At 39.8% G+C, this 18,567-nt stretch overlaps 1 protein-coding gene and 1 non-coding gene across 4 annotated transcripts in view; both read left to right on the top strand.

Moving 5' to 3' along the window:
* The window catches only part of AAMDC (adipogenesis associated Mth938 domain containing), a 29,412-nt gene that overhangs the window by 10,062 nt on the left and 783 nt on the right, over window positions 1-18,567 (top strand). For 2 of the 3 annotated variants that reach the window (XM_012101710.5, XM_004019433.5), the window contains exon 3: window positions 17,337-17,432. In XM_012101710.5, coding sequence (XP_011957100.1) covers window positions 17,337-17,432 — 96 coding nt within the window. Of the gene's footprint in view, window positions 1-17,336; window positions 17,443-18,567 lie in introns of all 3 variants that reach the window. The other variant, XM_042238291.1, reaches the window with a different exon arrangement.
* Window positions 9,429-9,500, top strand: TRNAY-AUA (transfer RNA tyrosine (anticodon AUA)). The gene has a single exon. It is a non-coding gene; the product is annotated as a tRNA-Tyr (tRNA).

The raw sequence follows: 18,567 nt of genomic DNA, 5'->3' as shown, positions 1-18,567 counted from the left end.
ATCCCTGGGATTCTACAGGCAAGAACACTGGGGTGGGTTGCCATTTCCTTCTCCAATGCATGAAAGTGAGAAGTGAAAGTGAATTTGTACTCTTTAAACAATTGTCTCTGTTTTTGACAACCTTCTCCAGGAGAAAAGATGGTTTGCACTGGTGAGCTCCAACTTAGATCAAATAAAGTCTATGAGTGAGGTCTTCCACGGAACCACCAGACAGGTTAAATAATGACAGTTCTCTGGGGATGGGCATTTGAAGGAGTTTTAATCCATTATTCTGTCTTGGGTGATTGCAAAGCTGGTGGTTTTCACTGTGATTCCAGGTTGTTGGTTTTCAAGGTGACCACAGAAGTGAGAATGGGATAGTGGGATATGTTAAAGACCGCATTATCCTGTTATTGTTAGTTTCTCCTTTTATGTCTATTAACATTTGCCTTATATATTGAGGTGTTCCTATTTTGAGTAATACCTATGTTTTTAAATTTGTTGTTTCTTTTTCTTGAATTGATCCTTTATGTCCTTCTAATAGTATTTATTTACTTTTATAATTTTTATTATTTTTTGGCTGCACCACGTGTCATGTAGGATTTGTGTTCCCCAACCAGAGATCAAATCTTTGCCCCCTTAGTGGAAACTCAGAGTCTTAACCACTGGAGCACCAGGGAAATCCCAGCAGGCTTTAAAGTCTACTTTCTCTGATATACGTATTGCTTCTCTGGCTTTCTTTTGATTTCCATTTGCATGGAATACCTTTTACCATTGCCTCATTTTCAATCTCTATGTGTCTCTAGATCTGAAGTGAGTCTCTTGTAGGCAGCATATATATGGGTCCTGTTTTGTATCTATTCAGCCAGTCTATGTCTTTTGATTGGAGCATGTAGTTCATTTACATTTAAGGTCACTATTGATGTATGTTCCTAATACCATTTTGTTAATTGTTTTGGATTTGTTTGTGAGGTCTTTTTTCCCCTTTCTTCTTTTGCTCTTTTCTCTTGTGATTTGCAAAGAAGGCAATGGCACCCCACTCCAGTACTCTTGCCTGGAAAATCCTATGGACGGAGGAGCCTGGTAGGCTGCAGTCCATGGGGTCGCTAAGAGTCGGATACAACTGAGCGACTTCACTTTCACTTTTCACTTTCACACATTGAAGAAGGAAATGGCAGCCCACTCCAGTGTTCTTACCTGGAGAATCCCAGGGACGGGGGAGCCTGGTGGGCTGCCGTCTATGGGGTCTCACAGAGTCAGACACGACTGAAGCGACATAGCAGCAGTAGTTTGTGATTTGATGACTGTCTTTAGTGTTATGTTTGGATTCCTCTTTCTTTTTTGTGTGTATATCAGAGATTTTTGTTTCCTTTGAGGCTTTTATATGTGTGTGTGTGTGTGTGTGTGTGTGTGTGTGTGTATACTGCTAAGTCACTTCAGTCATGTCTGACTGTTAGCGACCCTATGGACTGTAGCCCACCAGGTTCCTCTGTCCATGGGATTCTCCAGGCAAGAATACTGGAGTAGGTTGCCATGCCCTTCTCCAGGGGATCTTCCCAATGCAGGCATCGAACCCATATCTCTTATGTCTCCTGCACTGGCAGGCGGGTTCTTTACCACTAGCGCCTCCTGGGAAGCCCATATCTATCTATCTATCTATCTATTTATCTATGCTTGTTTTAAATTGCTGACCTCTTAATTTCAAATGCATTTTAGATAACCTGCATTTGTACTCTCTTCCCCTCACAATTGCTTTTTGGTTTTTTCTTTTTTTGGCCATGTCACACCACATGCAGGATCTTAGTTCCCCAACCAAGGATCAAACTCATGCTGCCAGCAGTGGAAGTGCAGTCTTAACCACTGGACTGCCAAGGAGGTCCCACAGTTACTTTTTTGATATTATATATTTTACATCTCATTGTTTTGTGTGTCTGTTAGCCACTTATTGTGGATACAAATATTTTACTATTTTTTTCCATTTAACTTCCCTAGTAGCTTTGTGTGTGGATGAGTTCCTACCTTTTTGTATGCTTGCCTTTACCAATGAGGTTTTCCATTTCCTAATTTTCTTGTTATTAGTTGTGGCCTTTTCTTTCTGCCTAGAGTAGATCCTTTAGCATTTGTTGTAGAGCTGGTTTGTTGGTGCTGAATTCTTCTAGCTTTTGCTTATCTGTAAAGTTTTTGATTTCTACATTGAATATGAACAGGAGCTTTGTTGGTATTATTTGGTTGTACGTTTTTCCTCTTTCTTCACTTTAAGTGTATCATGCTACTCCTTTCTGGCCTATGGAGTTTCTGCTGAAAAATAATCTGATAACCTTACAGGAGTCCCCTTGTATGTTATTTGTTGCTTTTCCCTTGTTTTTAATATTCTGTCTTTAATTTTTGTCAGTTTGATTACACTGTGTCTTAGTGTGTTCCTCTATGGGTTAATCCTGTATGGGACTCTGCTTCCTAGACTTGGGTGACTTTCCTTTCACAGGTTAGGAAAGGTTTCAGCTATTATCTCTTCATATATTTTTTTCAGGCTCTTTCTCTCTTCTCTTTCTGGGACCCTTATAATGCCAATATTAGTGGGTATGATGTTGTCTCAGAGGTCTTTTAAACAGTCCTAATTTCTTTTCATTTTCTATTTTCTGTTTGGCAGTGGTGATTTCCACTACTCTGCATTCCAGCTCACTGATCCATTTATCTGCTTCATTTAGTCTATTATTGATTCCTTCTAGTGTGTTTTTCATTTTAGTTATTTTTAATTCTGTTTGGTTTTTCATTTTTAAATTCTTTGTTAAAAATTTCTAATTTCTCTCTCTGTGCATCCATTCTTTTCCCAAGTTCTTTGATCATCTTTAAGATCATTACTCTGTAATCTTTCTAAGGTAGATTGCTTATCTCAATTCTTCCTCTGGGGTTTTATCTTATTCCTTCATCCAAAACATATTCCTCTGTCTCTTCATTTTTTCTACATTGCTATTTGTATTTTTAAGTATGTGGTAGGTTAGTTATGTTTCTCCACCTTGGAAGAAAAAAGTGGCCCTCTATAGGATAAATCCTGTGTATCCCAGAAGTATACTCCACTCTCAAGGGCCAGGGGCCAGCTGGTCCCAAAGTAGTGTCTGGGCTGCATTTAAAGATCAGTTTGCAGGCTGCAGGACTGACTGTAGTTTTTCTTAGTTCTGATGTCTGCCCTCTAGAGAGCTGAGCTGGGTCTTGACCCTCTGGTGTTCAGGGCTTTGTCTAGAAGCATGTCCTGTGGGGTTAGGAAGTCTATAGGCAGCACCTGTCTGCTGATAGGTGGGGCCATGTGCCCAGCCAATGTTGCTTGACCTCAGACATCCTAGCACTGAAGCCTACAGGCTGTTCTGTGGGACCAGGTTTTGATGTGTGAAGGTATCAACCTCCAGGAGAGCTCATGCAAATGAATGTGCCCTGATGTTTCTGCCACCAGGGTCTTTGTACCCAGGGCCTCCCTTCCCCCACTCCCCAAGAAACCCTCCAAAACCAGCAGGTAGGTCTGGGCCAGTCTTCTATCAAATTACTGCTTTTGCCCTTGGTCCCGGTATGTGTGAAATTTTTTGTACACCCTTTAAGGGTGAAGTCTCTATTTCTCTCAATCTTGACGCACTTTTGTGTTCAAGTCCTGTTGGCCTTCAAAACCAAGTCCTCTTCATGGTGCTGGAACCCTGGGCTGGAAGGCCTTACATGGGACTCAGAACTCTCACTTTTGTATATAAAGATGTGTAACATATTTATTCTCCATTTTGTGGGTTGTGTACCTGGGGAGGTATGGAATTCAATTATACTGAGTCCACCCCTCCTAGTGGTCTCATTATGGTGCCTTCCTTTTGAACTGCATACACTCATTGTTTTGATCCAGACACCTAGTTGTTTATTACCTACCTGGATCTTAGGAATATACCTGGACTGGTAAAAGGAATGGGAGGGTTTTGAGATATAGAAGGAACAGAATAAGAGAAGGCTGAGAAATAAGAAGCTATAATGCTTGTGAACCAAATGACTCCACTGAATTGTTTCATAGAGTAAAGCTAGGGAGGTGTAAGAGTAGACGGTGGTATGGTTGACGATGTCGCAGACCTCAGTTTACATTTATTTAGTGGACAAGGAATAGCCACTTCAGATACTGAAGCAGGAAATTGATGTGACTGACAATGATTTTCCAGACTATGCATTTAAGATATATTGGAGTACCAATTTATAAGTGTGCCACATTGGAGAGATTTTTTTTCTTCAAAAATAGATTTAACACCATATGCTATATTTTTCCCATACAAGACTACATGAGTTAATATTACTTTTAACCTCATTGTGCATTTAAGGAAGCCTAGTATGCACAGAGGTTATGTACTTGCAGAGGTACACAGCTAGAAAAATGTGAAATCAAATGGTAAATTCAGGTCGGATTCTAACTTTCTTTTACTCCATCATGATTCTTATATCATAACTTTAACGTTAAAGACCATAAAACTGTAATGGTACCATTGTTGATAATAGGAAAATGGGAAAAGTTTGCTCTTAGTTTTCATCTTGTTAAGTTTCACCTGTCAGCTGAATACATAAGAGGAGGTGTTCTAGAACTAGTTAAAGAGAGAAGAACTAGGAAAGATGAGAGGAAAAGCTGAGGTGTTGACTAGAACTCATCTGCATAGGAGCAAAAGGACATCTAATCAAAGCTGTTACACCTCAGAGTTCTCATCTATAAAATGGAGATAGTAATATTACCTACCTCATAGAGCTGATCTAAGAATTAATGTACTGTGCTAGATACGGTACAGGCATTCAATAAATGAAGCTGTTATTGTTAAGTTAGTAGTAGTGTGGGTAGATATGAAACAGCAAATTTGAAAACTATTAAGGTGAGAGAGTCAGATTGGGAGTTTGGAATTAGCAGGTGCAAATTGATATATATAGAATGGATAAATAACAAGGTCCTACTGTATAGAACAGGGAACTATGTCCAGTATTCCGTGATAACACATAATGGAAAAGAATATGAAAAAGTATGCATATACATATGTATAACTGAATCACATTGCTGTACAGCAGTAATTAAAACAACACTGTAATTCAACTATACTTCAATAAAAGTGTTAAAAGGTGAGATTTGCAGGATAAGGCAGTTTATTAGATTTAGCAGGCAGAGGAGAAGTCTGGCATGGATAAATGGGTACATGGTTGTACCATTTATTGAGATTGGGTATATGAAGAGGAGGAACAGGTATGTTTGTGTTTGAGACAGAGGCTGGGTGGATAAAATGAGTAATTCTTTTGGAATATGTTGAGTTTGAACTTACATTAGGGCTCTAGATAGAGATTTCTAGCCAATATTTAGATTCATAGGTCCAGGCACTGTCACACTTTAGCTAGACATCTTAACCAAGTTACATAGCCTGACTGTGTCTCAGTTTAACCATTTCAAAATGGAGAATAATAATGTCTGTTTGTTATGGGTTTATGAAAGAGTAATACATGGGTTGGGAAGAATAAATTTTAAAACCGCATGCCAGTTGCCATCATGCAAATTCATTCTTTCTCCCACTCAGTATTTCTCAGTGTAATTCATGGATCTCTTACATCAGAATCATCTAGAGGTTTGTTTAAAAGGCATGTTCTGATCTCCCTCACTCCTCCCAACTACTAAATCAGAATGTCTTGAGGATGGGACCTGGAAAATAATATATTTCACTTGGTTGCTTTGAATACTAAATATGTTCATCTTTGTAAAGCATCTGCCACAGTACCTGTCACATAGGAGATACTTGATTTTTTATAATTTAAAAAATTTTCTTTTCTTCCTTAGTTACCAGAAAATTATGTGCTTAGCACATAACAGTGCTCTACACTATTAATTTCTCCCAATATAACTACAGAAATGATCAAATTACTTCTAAAAGTCTTAGAAACACTCTGATTTGTACATCAGATGCTGCTTAATAAGGAATCCTTGAGGGGATTAAGAGCCTGAGGGTATTTAGAGGATTTCTTATTACTTTGGACTACTTCAGTTGTTTATACCATGAACTGATGGAAGTATTATCTCTAGTTATTTTTTATACTCTAAATATATGGTAGTAGTGCTGAGCTATTCTTTTTTTTGTTTTTGGCTGCACCACACGGTTTATAGGATTTTAGGTCCCCAACCAGGATTGAACCTGAGCCCACAGACCAAAAGCACAGAATCCTAACCTTTGGACCACCAGGGAATTCCTTTGTTCAGCTGTTCTTTTTAATGAACTTAGTAGTGAACAATAGTAAGTATTTATTATCATGCCTATAGACCAAGTTGGAGCAGCTCTACCCCAAGCTACAGTTGGCACGTTGGCTGAGTGCTCCATCTACCTTGGACCAGGGAGCTAGCCAGGACCTGATCTTTCTTCACGGGGCTATCTGAAGCTCACAAACATAACTGCCACTGAGCAAGTATTTTTTAAGATTTTGCTTGCCTCAGGTTCACCAATATAAACTTCCGTGTCAGTAGAGCATAGAAGTATATTCTACCTACAGTAAGAAGGCAAGAGGAATGAATATTTGCTGAACAGTCATCCAAACTATCAGAATGTTTAGTCACATGTTATACATCTGCATATGAGTTGCTCCTTGGGCAACCTAAGCCAAACATATCCAAAGCTGATTTCATTTCCTTTTCCCTACTGCACTGCCCCCCGCCCCGAAAATATCTAGGAACTTTCTTGTGTGTTTTTCCATAATTCCATTAATGGAATTACTGTCTACACAGTCACCTAGAAGAGAAATATCAGATACAATTTTTATTTCTCCAACTTTCTCTTCCACCACATCCAACAGAGTCCATTTGTTGATTCAGCCTTGGCAAAGTCTTCCAAATCTGTTCCCTCCTAGTGCCCAGTGCTCTCACCTGGGCTGTGGAATCAGTCTCCTACCTGGTTCTCCTGCCTTTTATTCCATGTTTTTGAGGTCTGTCTTCTATTATAATTTCTAAAACATGAACTAGTCATGTCACTGCTCTGCTTAGAAAACTTCCAAGGCTTTCCCTAAACCTCAAAACTAAGCAAAAACTCCTCAGAATGTGGTTTAGGACCATTTAAAAAAAAAAATAATACAGTTCCAATTTTTTTTTCAATTTCATCCCCTATATTTCATAAAACACATGTGAAGGCCTACCTATTCCATACTTAATACCTATTCCCTTACAAACCCACCATGATCTTTCATTTTCTGTACTTTTGCTGAAACGATTTCCTTTACTTGAAATTAACTACTCCCCTCTGTACCTGTTGAAATCTTATACATCCTTCAATTCCTAGCTTTTGTTTTATCTCCTCTCTGAAGCACTTCCTGATAATCCTTGTAAAAATGAGCTGCTTACCCCATTCTCAGTATTTCGGTGGTATTTTGTGCCTCTATTTTAGCACTTAGTGCAGTTCAGCTGTATGGTACTGAGTGGGCATTTATCGTCTCCCTCATTAAGTGGTGAACTCCCTAAGGGCACGAGCTATGCACTTAGCACAGTGCCTGCAAAGGAGGGGCTCAGTAAACACTGGCTGCATTGAATTTTTCATAATAAATGTTGTTAAAAATCTTTTTATACTTTGTGACATTCTCTCTGAGGTAGGTTAATGTTGTGATTCCTTTTTTTGATCAGTTTAAAGAGGGTAGGAGCAGATTATATAGTAATTACAGAATGGAAATATAAAAAAAATTATTGTCTTCAACCAGTGTCCTTGAAATAGTTACTACTACCTACTCCCAAATCTCTACCAATCATTAAATAACTACTGTTATTTAATGCAGTGCCTGGTCAAATATAGCTCTTCTAGGGTCACACCACTAGTAATTTTTGGAACCAAGATTTGAACCCTGAGTCTTACTATAAAGCCTATACTTTTCTCCTATTACATACTGTCCTCACTCATTTCTATCCTAAAGCAATAACTGTCTTATTGGAGAATAGTTTTCTATGTGGAAACATACATATGTCTTTCATTTATGTTAGGCTGAAAAGGAGCAAGGAGGAAGATATGACAAAAATGTAAATTTAAAAGAAAACCAGGACTTCCCTGGTGGTCTAATGGTTAAGAATCTGCCTGCCGATACAGGGAACACGGATTTGATCCCTGGCCTGGTAAGATCCCACATGCCTCGGGGTGACTAAGCCCCTTGCCACTCCTCCTGAGCCAGCACACCCGAGAGCCCATGCTCCACAACAAGAGGAGCCTCCACAGTCAAGAAGCCCGAGCGCTGCAGCAGCTAGAGAGTAGCCCCCGCTCTCATCACCTCAAGAAAGCCGCGAGTACAACAATAGAGACCCAGCACAGCCAAAGTAAATAGAGAAAGCCAAGCCCAGTTAGCAGGCACCCGAAGAGAGCCAAAAGAAATGCGAAAACTTTAAGCTTTTTTTCCGATTTTTTAAAATTGAAATATAGTTGATTTTACTGCACCTTTCAATTTTAAATAATATGAAACCTACAGAACAGTTGTATGACTTACGAAAATACCTAGACACCCTTTCTCAAAATCCTCAAGTTGTTAATACTTTGCCATATTTGTTTTTTCTCTCTCATCAGATACACAAACACATACATTTCCCCCCAATTATTTGAGTGTATATGACAGATATTTTAGGATTTCTTTCCTAAAAACATAAACTTTCTCCTGCATAGCCACAATATCATTCTTACAACTAAGGATATTATCCTTGATATACTAGTAATACAGTCTATTTTCATTTCCCCCAAAATGTCCTTAATAGTTATAACTACTGCTGATTTTGTGGTTTTAATATATAATATAGGCAATAGGTATAAAGTGTAACATAATTCTCAAAGTCTTGTCCATTTGACCGGACTAAAGGTTCTTGTGCTCAGGACATGGCTACCTAAGGAAATATAGTGGAGCTGAGCTGTCCCTAACCCTTTCTGCTTCTGTGTCTGTTTTGCTTGTGTTTTCCCATTCGCCTTCTAAACCTGGGTGACATGGAAAGTCTATGTTGAATCTCTCCTTCCCCTTTTTCTATTTTGAAATATTTTGAACCTATATAACAAATTCAAAAAAAAAAAAACAAAAAAACACTTGTATACCATCATCCTAGGTTTACCAGTTTTTAATATTCTGGCACATTTGTTTTTTTGGATTTTTTTTTTTGTCTCTCAGGATCTTTCTCTCTTTCTGAATAACTATATTTGCTAATTCATTTGGAACTAAGTACTGACATCATGCTACATAACTCTGAATGCTTCAGCTTATATCTAATAAAACAAAGGCATTCTGCCTCACATAATGTTACACTCAAGAAACTCAACATTTATAGAATATAAAAGAATATCAACTCTATAATCAAGCTATAACAACTGTTCCAATAAAATATCTTTTTTAGCTGGCTTTCGTTTCAAACCCAAGATCCAGTGAGGGCTCATGTACTGCATTTTGTTGTCATCTTTCTTTAGTCTTCCCTGTCTTCCCTGGTGGCTCAGATGGTAAAGCATCTGCCTATAATGCAGGAGACCCAGGTTTGATCCCTGGGTTGGGAAGATCCTCTGGAGAAGGAAATGGCACCCCACTCCAGTACTCTTGCCTGGAAAATCCCATGGATGGAGGATATGGTAGGCTACAGTCCATGGGGTCGCAAAGAATCAGACACGACTGAGCGACTTCACTTCTTCTTTAGTCTATCAGTACACAGATTTATTGATTGAAGTAATTGACCTGTAATACTATGCAAGTTCCAAGTACCCAACATAATGATTTCATATTTCTATACATTAAAAAATGATCACCACAATAAGTCTGGTTACTGTCACCTTACAAAGTTTTTATATTATCGATTATATTCCCCATGCTGCACATTCTATCCCCATGATTCATTTATTTTGTAACTCACCTGTTTCACTCATCTCCCCTACCACCTCCCCTCTGGCAACTACATGTTTGTTTTCTGTGTCTAATTTCTGTTTTGTTTTTTTGCTTGCTCATTTGTTTTAGATTCCACATATAAATGAAATCATTTAGTCTTTTTCTCTGACTTACGTCACTTAGCTTAATACCCTCTAGGTACATCCATGTTGTCACAAATGGTTAAGATTTCATTCTTCTAGTGTTTTCATTTTCTTTGCAAAAATACACAGAAGTGGAACTGCTGGATCTGTTTTTAATATTCTGAGGAACCTCCATATTGTTTTCCATAGTGACTGTACCAATTTACATTCCCAGCAGTGTGCAGGGTTCTCTTTTCTCCACATCCTTGCCAACACTTGTTATTTGTTGTCTTTTTGATAAGAGCCATTCTGACAGATCTGAAATGATATTGCATTGTGGAATTCTCCAGGCCAGAATACTGGAGTGGGTAGCCTTTCCCTTCTCCAGGGATCTCCTCAACCCAGGGATTGAACCTAGGTCTCCCACATTGCAAGTGGATTCTTTACCAGCTGAGCCACAAGGAAAGCCCGAGAATACCTGAGTGGGTAGCCTACCCCTTCTCCAGCAGATCTTCCCACCCAGAATAAAACCGGGGCGGTGGGGGGCGGGGGGGGGCATCGAATCCAGGTCTCCCGCATTGCAGGTGGATGCTTTACCAGCTGACCCACAAAGAGAGCCCAACAGACACATGAAAAGATACTAACAGCTTTCCTCCAAGAGAAAACAATTAAAATTTCCATAACATCATGTTATGGAAAGCCTCCTAAAGAAGAGGAACAAAGTCAAACACTCTCTGAAGGAGGAGAGCCTTAGTGGTTTGCCCAAGGAGACTGGAAGAAGCAGAGGGGTAGCTGGTGGCAGAGAGAGGATGGCTCAGTGACAGGCTGACGCTGCACTCACAGGCCTCTGCACAAGGCTGTGAGTAATCACACGCCAAGGCCTGGAGCCACAGGCTGCTGCAGTTATCTTTCATGTCACCCTGTACGTTTCACCCTGAGCCTGCAGTAAAGCATGCAGCAGCCAAACTGGGTTCCACTGATCCTGCAACTCTGATGGGCTCCTGCTGTCCCTAGTCTCTGAATCTCCAGAGGATGATTCAGACTCGGTTTTGCACTCTTTTATGACCTTTCACTTCACTGAGCAGTGGGCTTGTTTCATTATACTAGCACAGTCAGCTCTGACAGCCTAGGAATCAGCCTAGGAATCACTATTCTTTGTTAAATGAAGGAGTCATTCAGTATTTCAGATAAATACATCTACTTAAGGCAAGTGAAGCTCTCCAACTCTGAATTACAATTGTTTTTACCTTGGTCATTGTCCCAGAACAAACATTTTAAGTTCTTTGTATTGTAACTGTTCAGCTTGGGGTGGTTCTAGGATTGATCACAGATCTGTGGAACTAGAAAGAGCACCTAATCCAATTGTTTTACAATTATTTTACAAGTATCAGGGGCTTCCCCAGTAGCTCAGCTGGTAAAGAATCTGCCTGCAATGCAAGAGACCAGGTTCAATCCCTGGGTCAGGGAAGATCCCCTGAAGGAAATGGCAACCTGCTCCAGTACTCTTGCCTGGGAAATTCCATGGACAGGGAAGCCTGGCTGGCTACACAGTCCATGGGATCGCAGAGTCGGACACTACTGTGCGACTAACTTTCACTTTTATTGTAATCAAGTGAAAAAAAAAATCCCCATTTTTGTTTTGCCTTCTAAAAATGTATAAACCTAAATTAATAAAGAGTCTAATCCCTGGTCTATTCTGATCTTTGTGGAAAACAGGGAAAGCTGGAGGCAGAGACACTGCTCAGAGCCCCCTGGGCACTAGCTCTGCATCTTAGCCCACTGTGAGGAAGTAGCCTTGCTGCTCCAGTTTGGATCACTCTTTGACATGCAGCTGTTCTAATTTACAACACTGATACTCCCGTAAGTCTTAGTGTTAATTCCTTAGGAAGATGTTGATGAAGTCAGTCAAAATATAAAAAGGTATTAGTGCAAGAGCCTGGCTATGTTCTCTGCTCTGGAACACTCACTGGCTGAGTGAAGCATGTCAGCAGTAGCTGCTCACCCCGCAGGGTCTCAAGAGACACAGAGAGCGCCAGCAAAGATGCGCTGCATCTGCTCCTGCTTTGTGTAGCCGCCTGGCTTCTGCTAAACGTTGCTTCCTTGGCTAAATAAATCAGGAAGCAGTGAGAGCGTCTGTGTGCCTATAGATGTCCTTTTCCTGCTCATCTATAACCTACCTATATTAAAAAAAACCAAACCTGTTTATTTGGAAATAACTTCTGACTTACAGAAAGCTACAGGAATACTAGAAAGAATTCTTGGACTCTTCCAGTGGTCCAGTGGTTAAGATTCCATGCTTCCACTCCAGGGGGAACAAGTTCAATCCCAGGTCCCCCAGTCAGAGAAGTTCCACATGCCGTGTGGTACGGGCAGAAAAAAAAGAAATTCTCATTTTACCCAGATCCAAATGTTAACAGTTTATCATATTTTTTATAAATATAAACCTTTATTTTTAATCTGATATCCAGTTATGGAATCAGATGGATGGTGGTGGTTGAGTTGCTAAGTGTGTCCAGTTCTTACAACCCCATGGACTGTAGCCAGCCAGGCTCCTCTGTCCATAGGATTTGTCAGGCAAGAATACTGGAGTGGGTTGCCATTCCTTCTCCAAGAGTTTATCATATTTTATCATCCTTTTCTCCAATAGACACTTTTTTTCTGAACTGTTGTAGATATTCTATTTAGGAGTAAATACACACAGGTATTTAACTAAATTAGAAGGGAACTGTCCTTATGTAAAGGACATCTAAGAAAAACAAGGACTTTCTCACAACACAGTGATAAAAATCAGGAAATTAACTGATACAGTACTATTGTCAAATATACAGGCCTTATTAATATTTTGCCAGTTTACCTAAAACACGTGTTACATTTGTCATACTAATAGAATCATACAGTATATAGTCTTTCGGGACTTGCATTTTTCACTCAGCATAGCTCATTTTGTGTGCTATGTTGCTCAGTCATGTCTGACTCTGCAGCTCCATGGACTACAGCCCAACAGGCTCCTCTGTCTATGGGGATTCTCCAGACAAGAATACTGGAGTGGGTTGCCATGCCCTCCGAGGGATTTCCCAACCCAGGGATTGAACCCAGGTCTCCTGCATTGAAGGTGGATTCTTTACCATCTGAGCCACCAGGGACACCTATAGGTATTGATCCTTTGTTTCTTTTCTATTGTTCAGTAGTATTCCATTCTTGGATTATAACACAATCTGTTCATGAACATTTGGGTTGTTTCCAGTTTGGGACTACTACAAATAAAGCTTCTATAGATGACTGTAGTTAACAGTACTATATATGTGAAAGTTAAGACTAAATTCTAAGAGTTCTCATCACAAAAGAAAAAATTATTTTTTCTTTTTTTGTCTCTGAGATGATGGATGTTAACTAAACTTATTATGGTAATCATGTCATGTTATATAAGTCAAATCATATGCTGTACACCTTGACTTATACAGTACTATTTATCAGCTATAGCTCAATAAACCTAGAAAATATCTAGAGTAGGATATCTTGCTTCTAATTAGGAAGTAAGAGTTAACAATGCCCCCACCCATAAAAAGCTGCTGTGAAAGTTCATGTACAAGTTTTTGTGTAAATGTTAGTTTTCATTTCTCTAGGATAAATACCCAGGTATATGATTGCTGAATCATGTAAGCACATATTTAAGAAGATGCCAGACTGTTTTCCTGCTAGAACATGAAGAAAGTCAGATGCAGTCAGACTGGTGAGACAGCTGAGAACTTACAGATGGACCATGTTAAGGAGTTTGCCAATTCTAAGAGCAAGGAGAAGCCACTGAATGCTATTGAGCAAAGGAGACATTTGAATGGTTTTGTTTTGCAAAAATTCCTCTAGCTACAGTTTGCCCTACAATTCCTCTAAGGGCAATTTGAAGAATGGATCATTGGAAAGGGCCAAAGTGGTTTTATGGACACCAGTTAGAAAGTTACTGCAATAGGCTAAATAAGAAGTAATGGCAGCTTACACCAGGGTAGTGGCAGTAGAGATGGAGAGTAATGGACAGGTCCAAGAGATATTAAGGGGACTTCCTGGTCCACTGGCTAAGAATCCACCTTCCAATTGCAGAGGGCACGGGTTCAGTCCCTGATCAGGGAATTAAGATCTTACAGGCTGTGCAGTATTGCCAAAAAGAAAACTAAAAGAATGAGATAATAAGGAAGTAAATTCTTCTGTCCACTCTTTTAGGGAAAATGTTTAATATTTCAACATTATACTTAATGTTTGTGAAGTGAAGTTGCTCAGTCGTGTCCGACTCTTTGCGACCCCATGGGCTGTAGCCTACCAGGCTCCTCTGTCCATAGGATTTTCCAGGCAATAGTCTTGGAATGGATTGCCATTTCCTTCTCCAGGGGATCTTCCCAACCCAGGGATCGAACCCGGGTCTCCCCCATTATAGACAAACGCTTTACCGTCTGAGCCACCAGGGAAGTCCATACTTAATGTTTTTAGCTGTAGATTTTTCTTAAACGTCCTTTACCAAAGGCCAGTTCCCTTCTAGTTATTTTTAAAAAACTATTTTATTCATTTGACTGCCAGGTATTAGTTGTGGCACATGGGATCTAGTTCCCTGACCACAGATGGAACCCAGGCCCCGTGTTGGGAGTGCCGAGTCTTAGCCACTGGACCATGAAGTAGTCCCTGTAAGTTTGTACCTCATAACCCCCTCACCTATTTCACTCATCTCCCTGACCACCTCCCCTCTGGCAACTCTGTGTCTATCCTCGGAGTCTATTTCTGTTTTGTTTGTTCATGTTTTTAGATTACACATATAAGTAAAATAATATAGTACTGGTCTCTGACTTATTTCACTTAGGATACCATCTAGGTCCATCCATATTGTCATACATGACATTATTTCATTCTTTTATGGCTAATATTCCATTGTATATATGTATCACATCTTCCTTTTTAAATTAATTTTTATGGGAGTATAGTTGCTCTGGGCTTCCCTGGTGGCTCAGTGGTAAAGAATCTACCTGCCAATCCAAGAGACATGGGTTCAGTCCCTGGGTTGGGAAGATCCCCTGGAGAAGGAAATGGTAACCCACTCCAGTATCTTGCCTGGGAAATTCCATAGATAGAGGAGTCTGGTAGGCTACAGTCCATGGGGTCGCAAAACAGTCAGACACAACTTGGTGACTAAACAACAAAAACATAGCTGCTTTACAATGTTAATTTCTTACTGTACAGCAAAGTGAATCAGTCATACATAAATACAAATCCACTCTTTTTAGATTTCCTTCCCCATTAGGTCACCACAGAGTGCTGAGTAGAGTTCCTTGTGCTACACAGTAGGTTCTCATTAGTTATCTGATTTATACATAGTAGTGTATATATGCGGAGAAAGCAATGGCACCCCACTCCAGTACTGTTGCCTGGAAAATCCCATGGGCGGAGGAGTCTGGTAGGCTGCAGTCCATGGGGTCACGAAGACTTGGACACGACTGAGTGACTTGACTTTCACTTTGCACTTTCATGCATTGGAAAAGGCAATGGCAACCTACTCCAGTGTTCTTGCCTGGAGGATCCCAGGGACGGGGGAGCTTGGTGGGCTGCCATCTATGGGGTCGCACAGAGTCGGACACGACTGAAGCGACTTAGCAGCAGCAGCAGCAGCAGTGTATATATGTCAGTCCCAATCTCCCATGTCATCCTACTGATCCTTCCCCCACAACATGTGGTCATTAAGATTAGTTCTTTCAAAAGAAAAAAAACTAAAAAAAAAAAAAAAAAAAAAGATTAGTTCTTTCAAGTTTCAACAGAGTTGCTCCTTATAGTATTCTAATAAAGTGCCTTAAACTAGAAGGTTAACTTGTTTCAAGTCCCAGCTCTAGTACTTAGTGATTTGCATCATCTTGTATATATTTTGTGATCTTTAAGTTTATCTATAAAACAAGAATAGATGCTTTTGTGCTATTATGCAGAGCACGTAGAATTTCTATAGGTGTTTTATGAAAACTGCAACTATAAACATGTAAGATATTATTTCAAGATTTAATTAAAAAATACTTATTTGTTCTTCTTATACCTTTATAAATTTCAATCCTATCACCTCTAAAGCTTTCTAGAATGAAAAACTCTTCTTTGGCAAATTTGTTGTCCTCTTGGTGTTTTGGCAGCTCTTTTCTAAACCACCTCTAACTTATGATTAGAATGTATCTGTTCCACAGCCACTGCATCAAGGCATATTCCAACTCATAAGATGCAGTTAGAACAGCAAGTCTTCCATGACAGTTTTCCACTCATATTTATTCACTCCCCAGTAGTGGGCTGGTATTTACCAAACTCTTAACTCCTATATCCCCACTGGCTGATGTGGAAGCAGTTCAGAAGCCACCATCCTCTGATGTTAATGTTCATTAAAAACCTTACCTTAAATACCCCTGGGAGAATCTGGGAAGACTTTACAGAGCGACAGGTAGGGTAGGTTTTAAAGCATCAAAGTTTTCCTGCAGTTAAGTAGGAAAGAAGCTCAGCACAAGGAAACAGAATGGAGCTTTCCGACTTTTGGCATGGTGTGTGCACATGCTTTCTTCTCCCACTTCCTCTCTTTCCACTCACCTATCACTTACACTCCAGTCATAAGGAACTACTTGTAGTTCACTAGGTTGCTCTTTCCCCTGAGCCTTTTAGTTCATGCTGTTCCCTGTGTTTGGTATGCCTTGTTCCCCTGATTTCCTTTAACCTGGCTAATTCCTGTTTATCCTTTAAGTGAAAGTTGCTCAGTCATATCTGACTCTTTGCCACACCATGGAGTATACAGTCCATGGAGTTTTCCAGCCAGAATACTGGAGTGGCGTAGCCTTTCTCTTCTCCAGGGGATTGTCCCAACCCAGGGATCAAACCCAGGTCTCCTGCATTGCAGGTGGATTCTTTACCAGCTGAGTCCCAAGAGAAGCCCAAGAATATTGGAGTGGGTAGCCTATCCCTTCCCCAGCAGATCTTCCCAAGCCAGGAATCGAACCAGGGTCTCCTGCATTGCAGGTGGATTTTTTACCAACTGAGCTATCAGGAAAGCCCATCTCGACTTAAATGTCACCTCCTCTGGGGTGTCTCCCCTGACCCCCTGGCCTGACTCTCCAAGTCTGAATTAGGTGCCCTTTATGTTCTCATAGTACCCTGAACTTACTTCTTTGTAGCACTTGTGAAACTACTGAAATGTGTTTGTAGTTTTCCATATTTTTTCACTAGACTTAGAGCTCCATAAGGGCAGCTTCTGTTATTCCCAGGGCCCAAGTGACACTGTGCATAGAGTAAACCTCAGTAAACATTTCTTAAGTGAATGAATGAATTTCACAAGAATGCTGACTGCAAAGAAAGACTGGAAAAGCTGGCAGCTGATGAACATTCTCTTTCCACGTCCAGCATTCTCCTGGTGTGCAGCCTGCAGATGTGGAAGAAGTTGTGGAGAAGGGTGTGCAGATCCTTGTGATTGGCCGGGGGATGAGTGAGGCCTTAAAGGTTGGTACTGGTGAGCACAGCATTCCTCAGGACTTCCCGTAGTCTCTCAGATCTTTACCATAGAGATACGTCCATGTATCACGCACCCCCCTTTTGCTGAGCCACTGGATGGCCCAGGATGAAGTAGTGGCTGAGCCTACTCTTCCTCATCAGGGTTGGTCTCTCCAGTCTCTACTTAACCAACAGCTGGTGTTGTTTCAACCGTTTTCCAGAAATTCTTCAATCTTGGAAATTTCTTAAGCTCTATAGCTATCAATATTTGGCTCTTCAGAGTTTTATGGTATCTTCCATTTTTACAGTACTTTAAATTTTTCTTTTCTTGGTCACATTCAAGTTAAGTTTTTTTTCCCTTTTCAGAAAAAATGTTTGTTTTATTGTACTTACAGAAATAATACATGCTTATTGTGGAAAAAAAGTCAACACAGAAATGTAATATTAAAAAGGTGAAAGACTCTCCCTTCCCAGTCATGTGATGTATATGTAACTGCTTCAATTCTCTCTCTACACATCTACTAATATATACTGACATCCATGCTTTACATAAACAGGATCATACTATACATATTGTCCTGCAACTTTTTATTCATTTGTTATTGCATTATGGAGAGCCTTTCACATAAGTTTAGAGAGATCTACTTCATTCTGTCCCTTATAGACATGTCCTAAAATCCAGTTCCTTACTGATGAAGGTGCCTTTATATTTTTTAGTTTAATCTAGTTTTTTTCCCCTCCATTAAAATGACTCCTATCCATAAGGCTACTGTTAATATAAAACTGTTCAAATATATGAAAAAGTAATATAGGACATTTTAAAACATTTTGCTGAGAGTTCCAACAGAGTTGAATTAAAATTTACTTAAAAATAATATTTAGGACAAGTCAGAGTTGAGAAAATATCCAATAATAGTTGCCACTATTGAGAATATTTTATATAAATTCATTTACAAATATTTATTCAGCACCTTCTATGGGTCAGACACTGTTCAAGGTACTGGGGACAAGAAGGTAAAAAAGGTTCATGGCCCTTGTGAATAATAAATAGACAATTTCAGATCATAATAAATGCTGTGAAGAAAATGGTGACTTCTGAGGGCTGTTCTAAATGAGGTGATCAAGAAAGGCCTGAGAACACATT

The sequence above is a fragment of the Ovis aries genome, chromosome 21 (assembly GCF_016772045.2).
Source record: "Ovis aries strain OAR_USU_Benz2616 breed Rambouillet chromosome 21, ARS-UI_Ramb_v3.0, whole genome shotgun sequence".
Taxonomy (NCBI): Eukaryota; Metazoa; Chordata; class Mammalia; order Artiodactyla; family Bovidae; genus Ovis; species Ovis aries.
The sequence above is the reverse complement of the archived record's forward strand: the minus strand, read 5'-3'. Positions and strand labels throughout refer to the sequence as shown.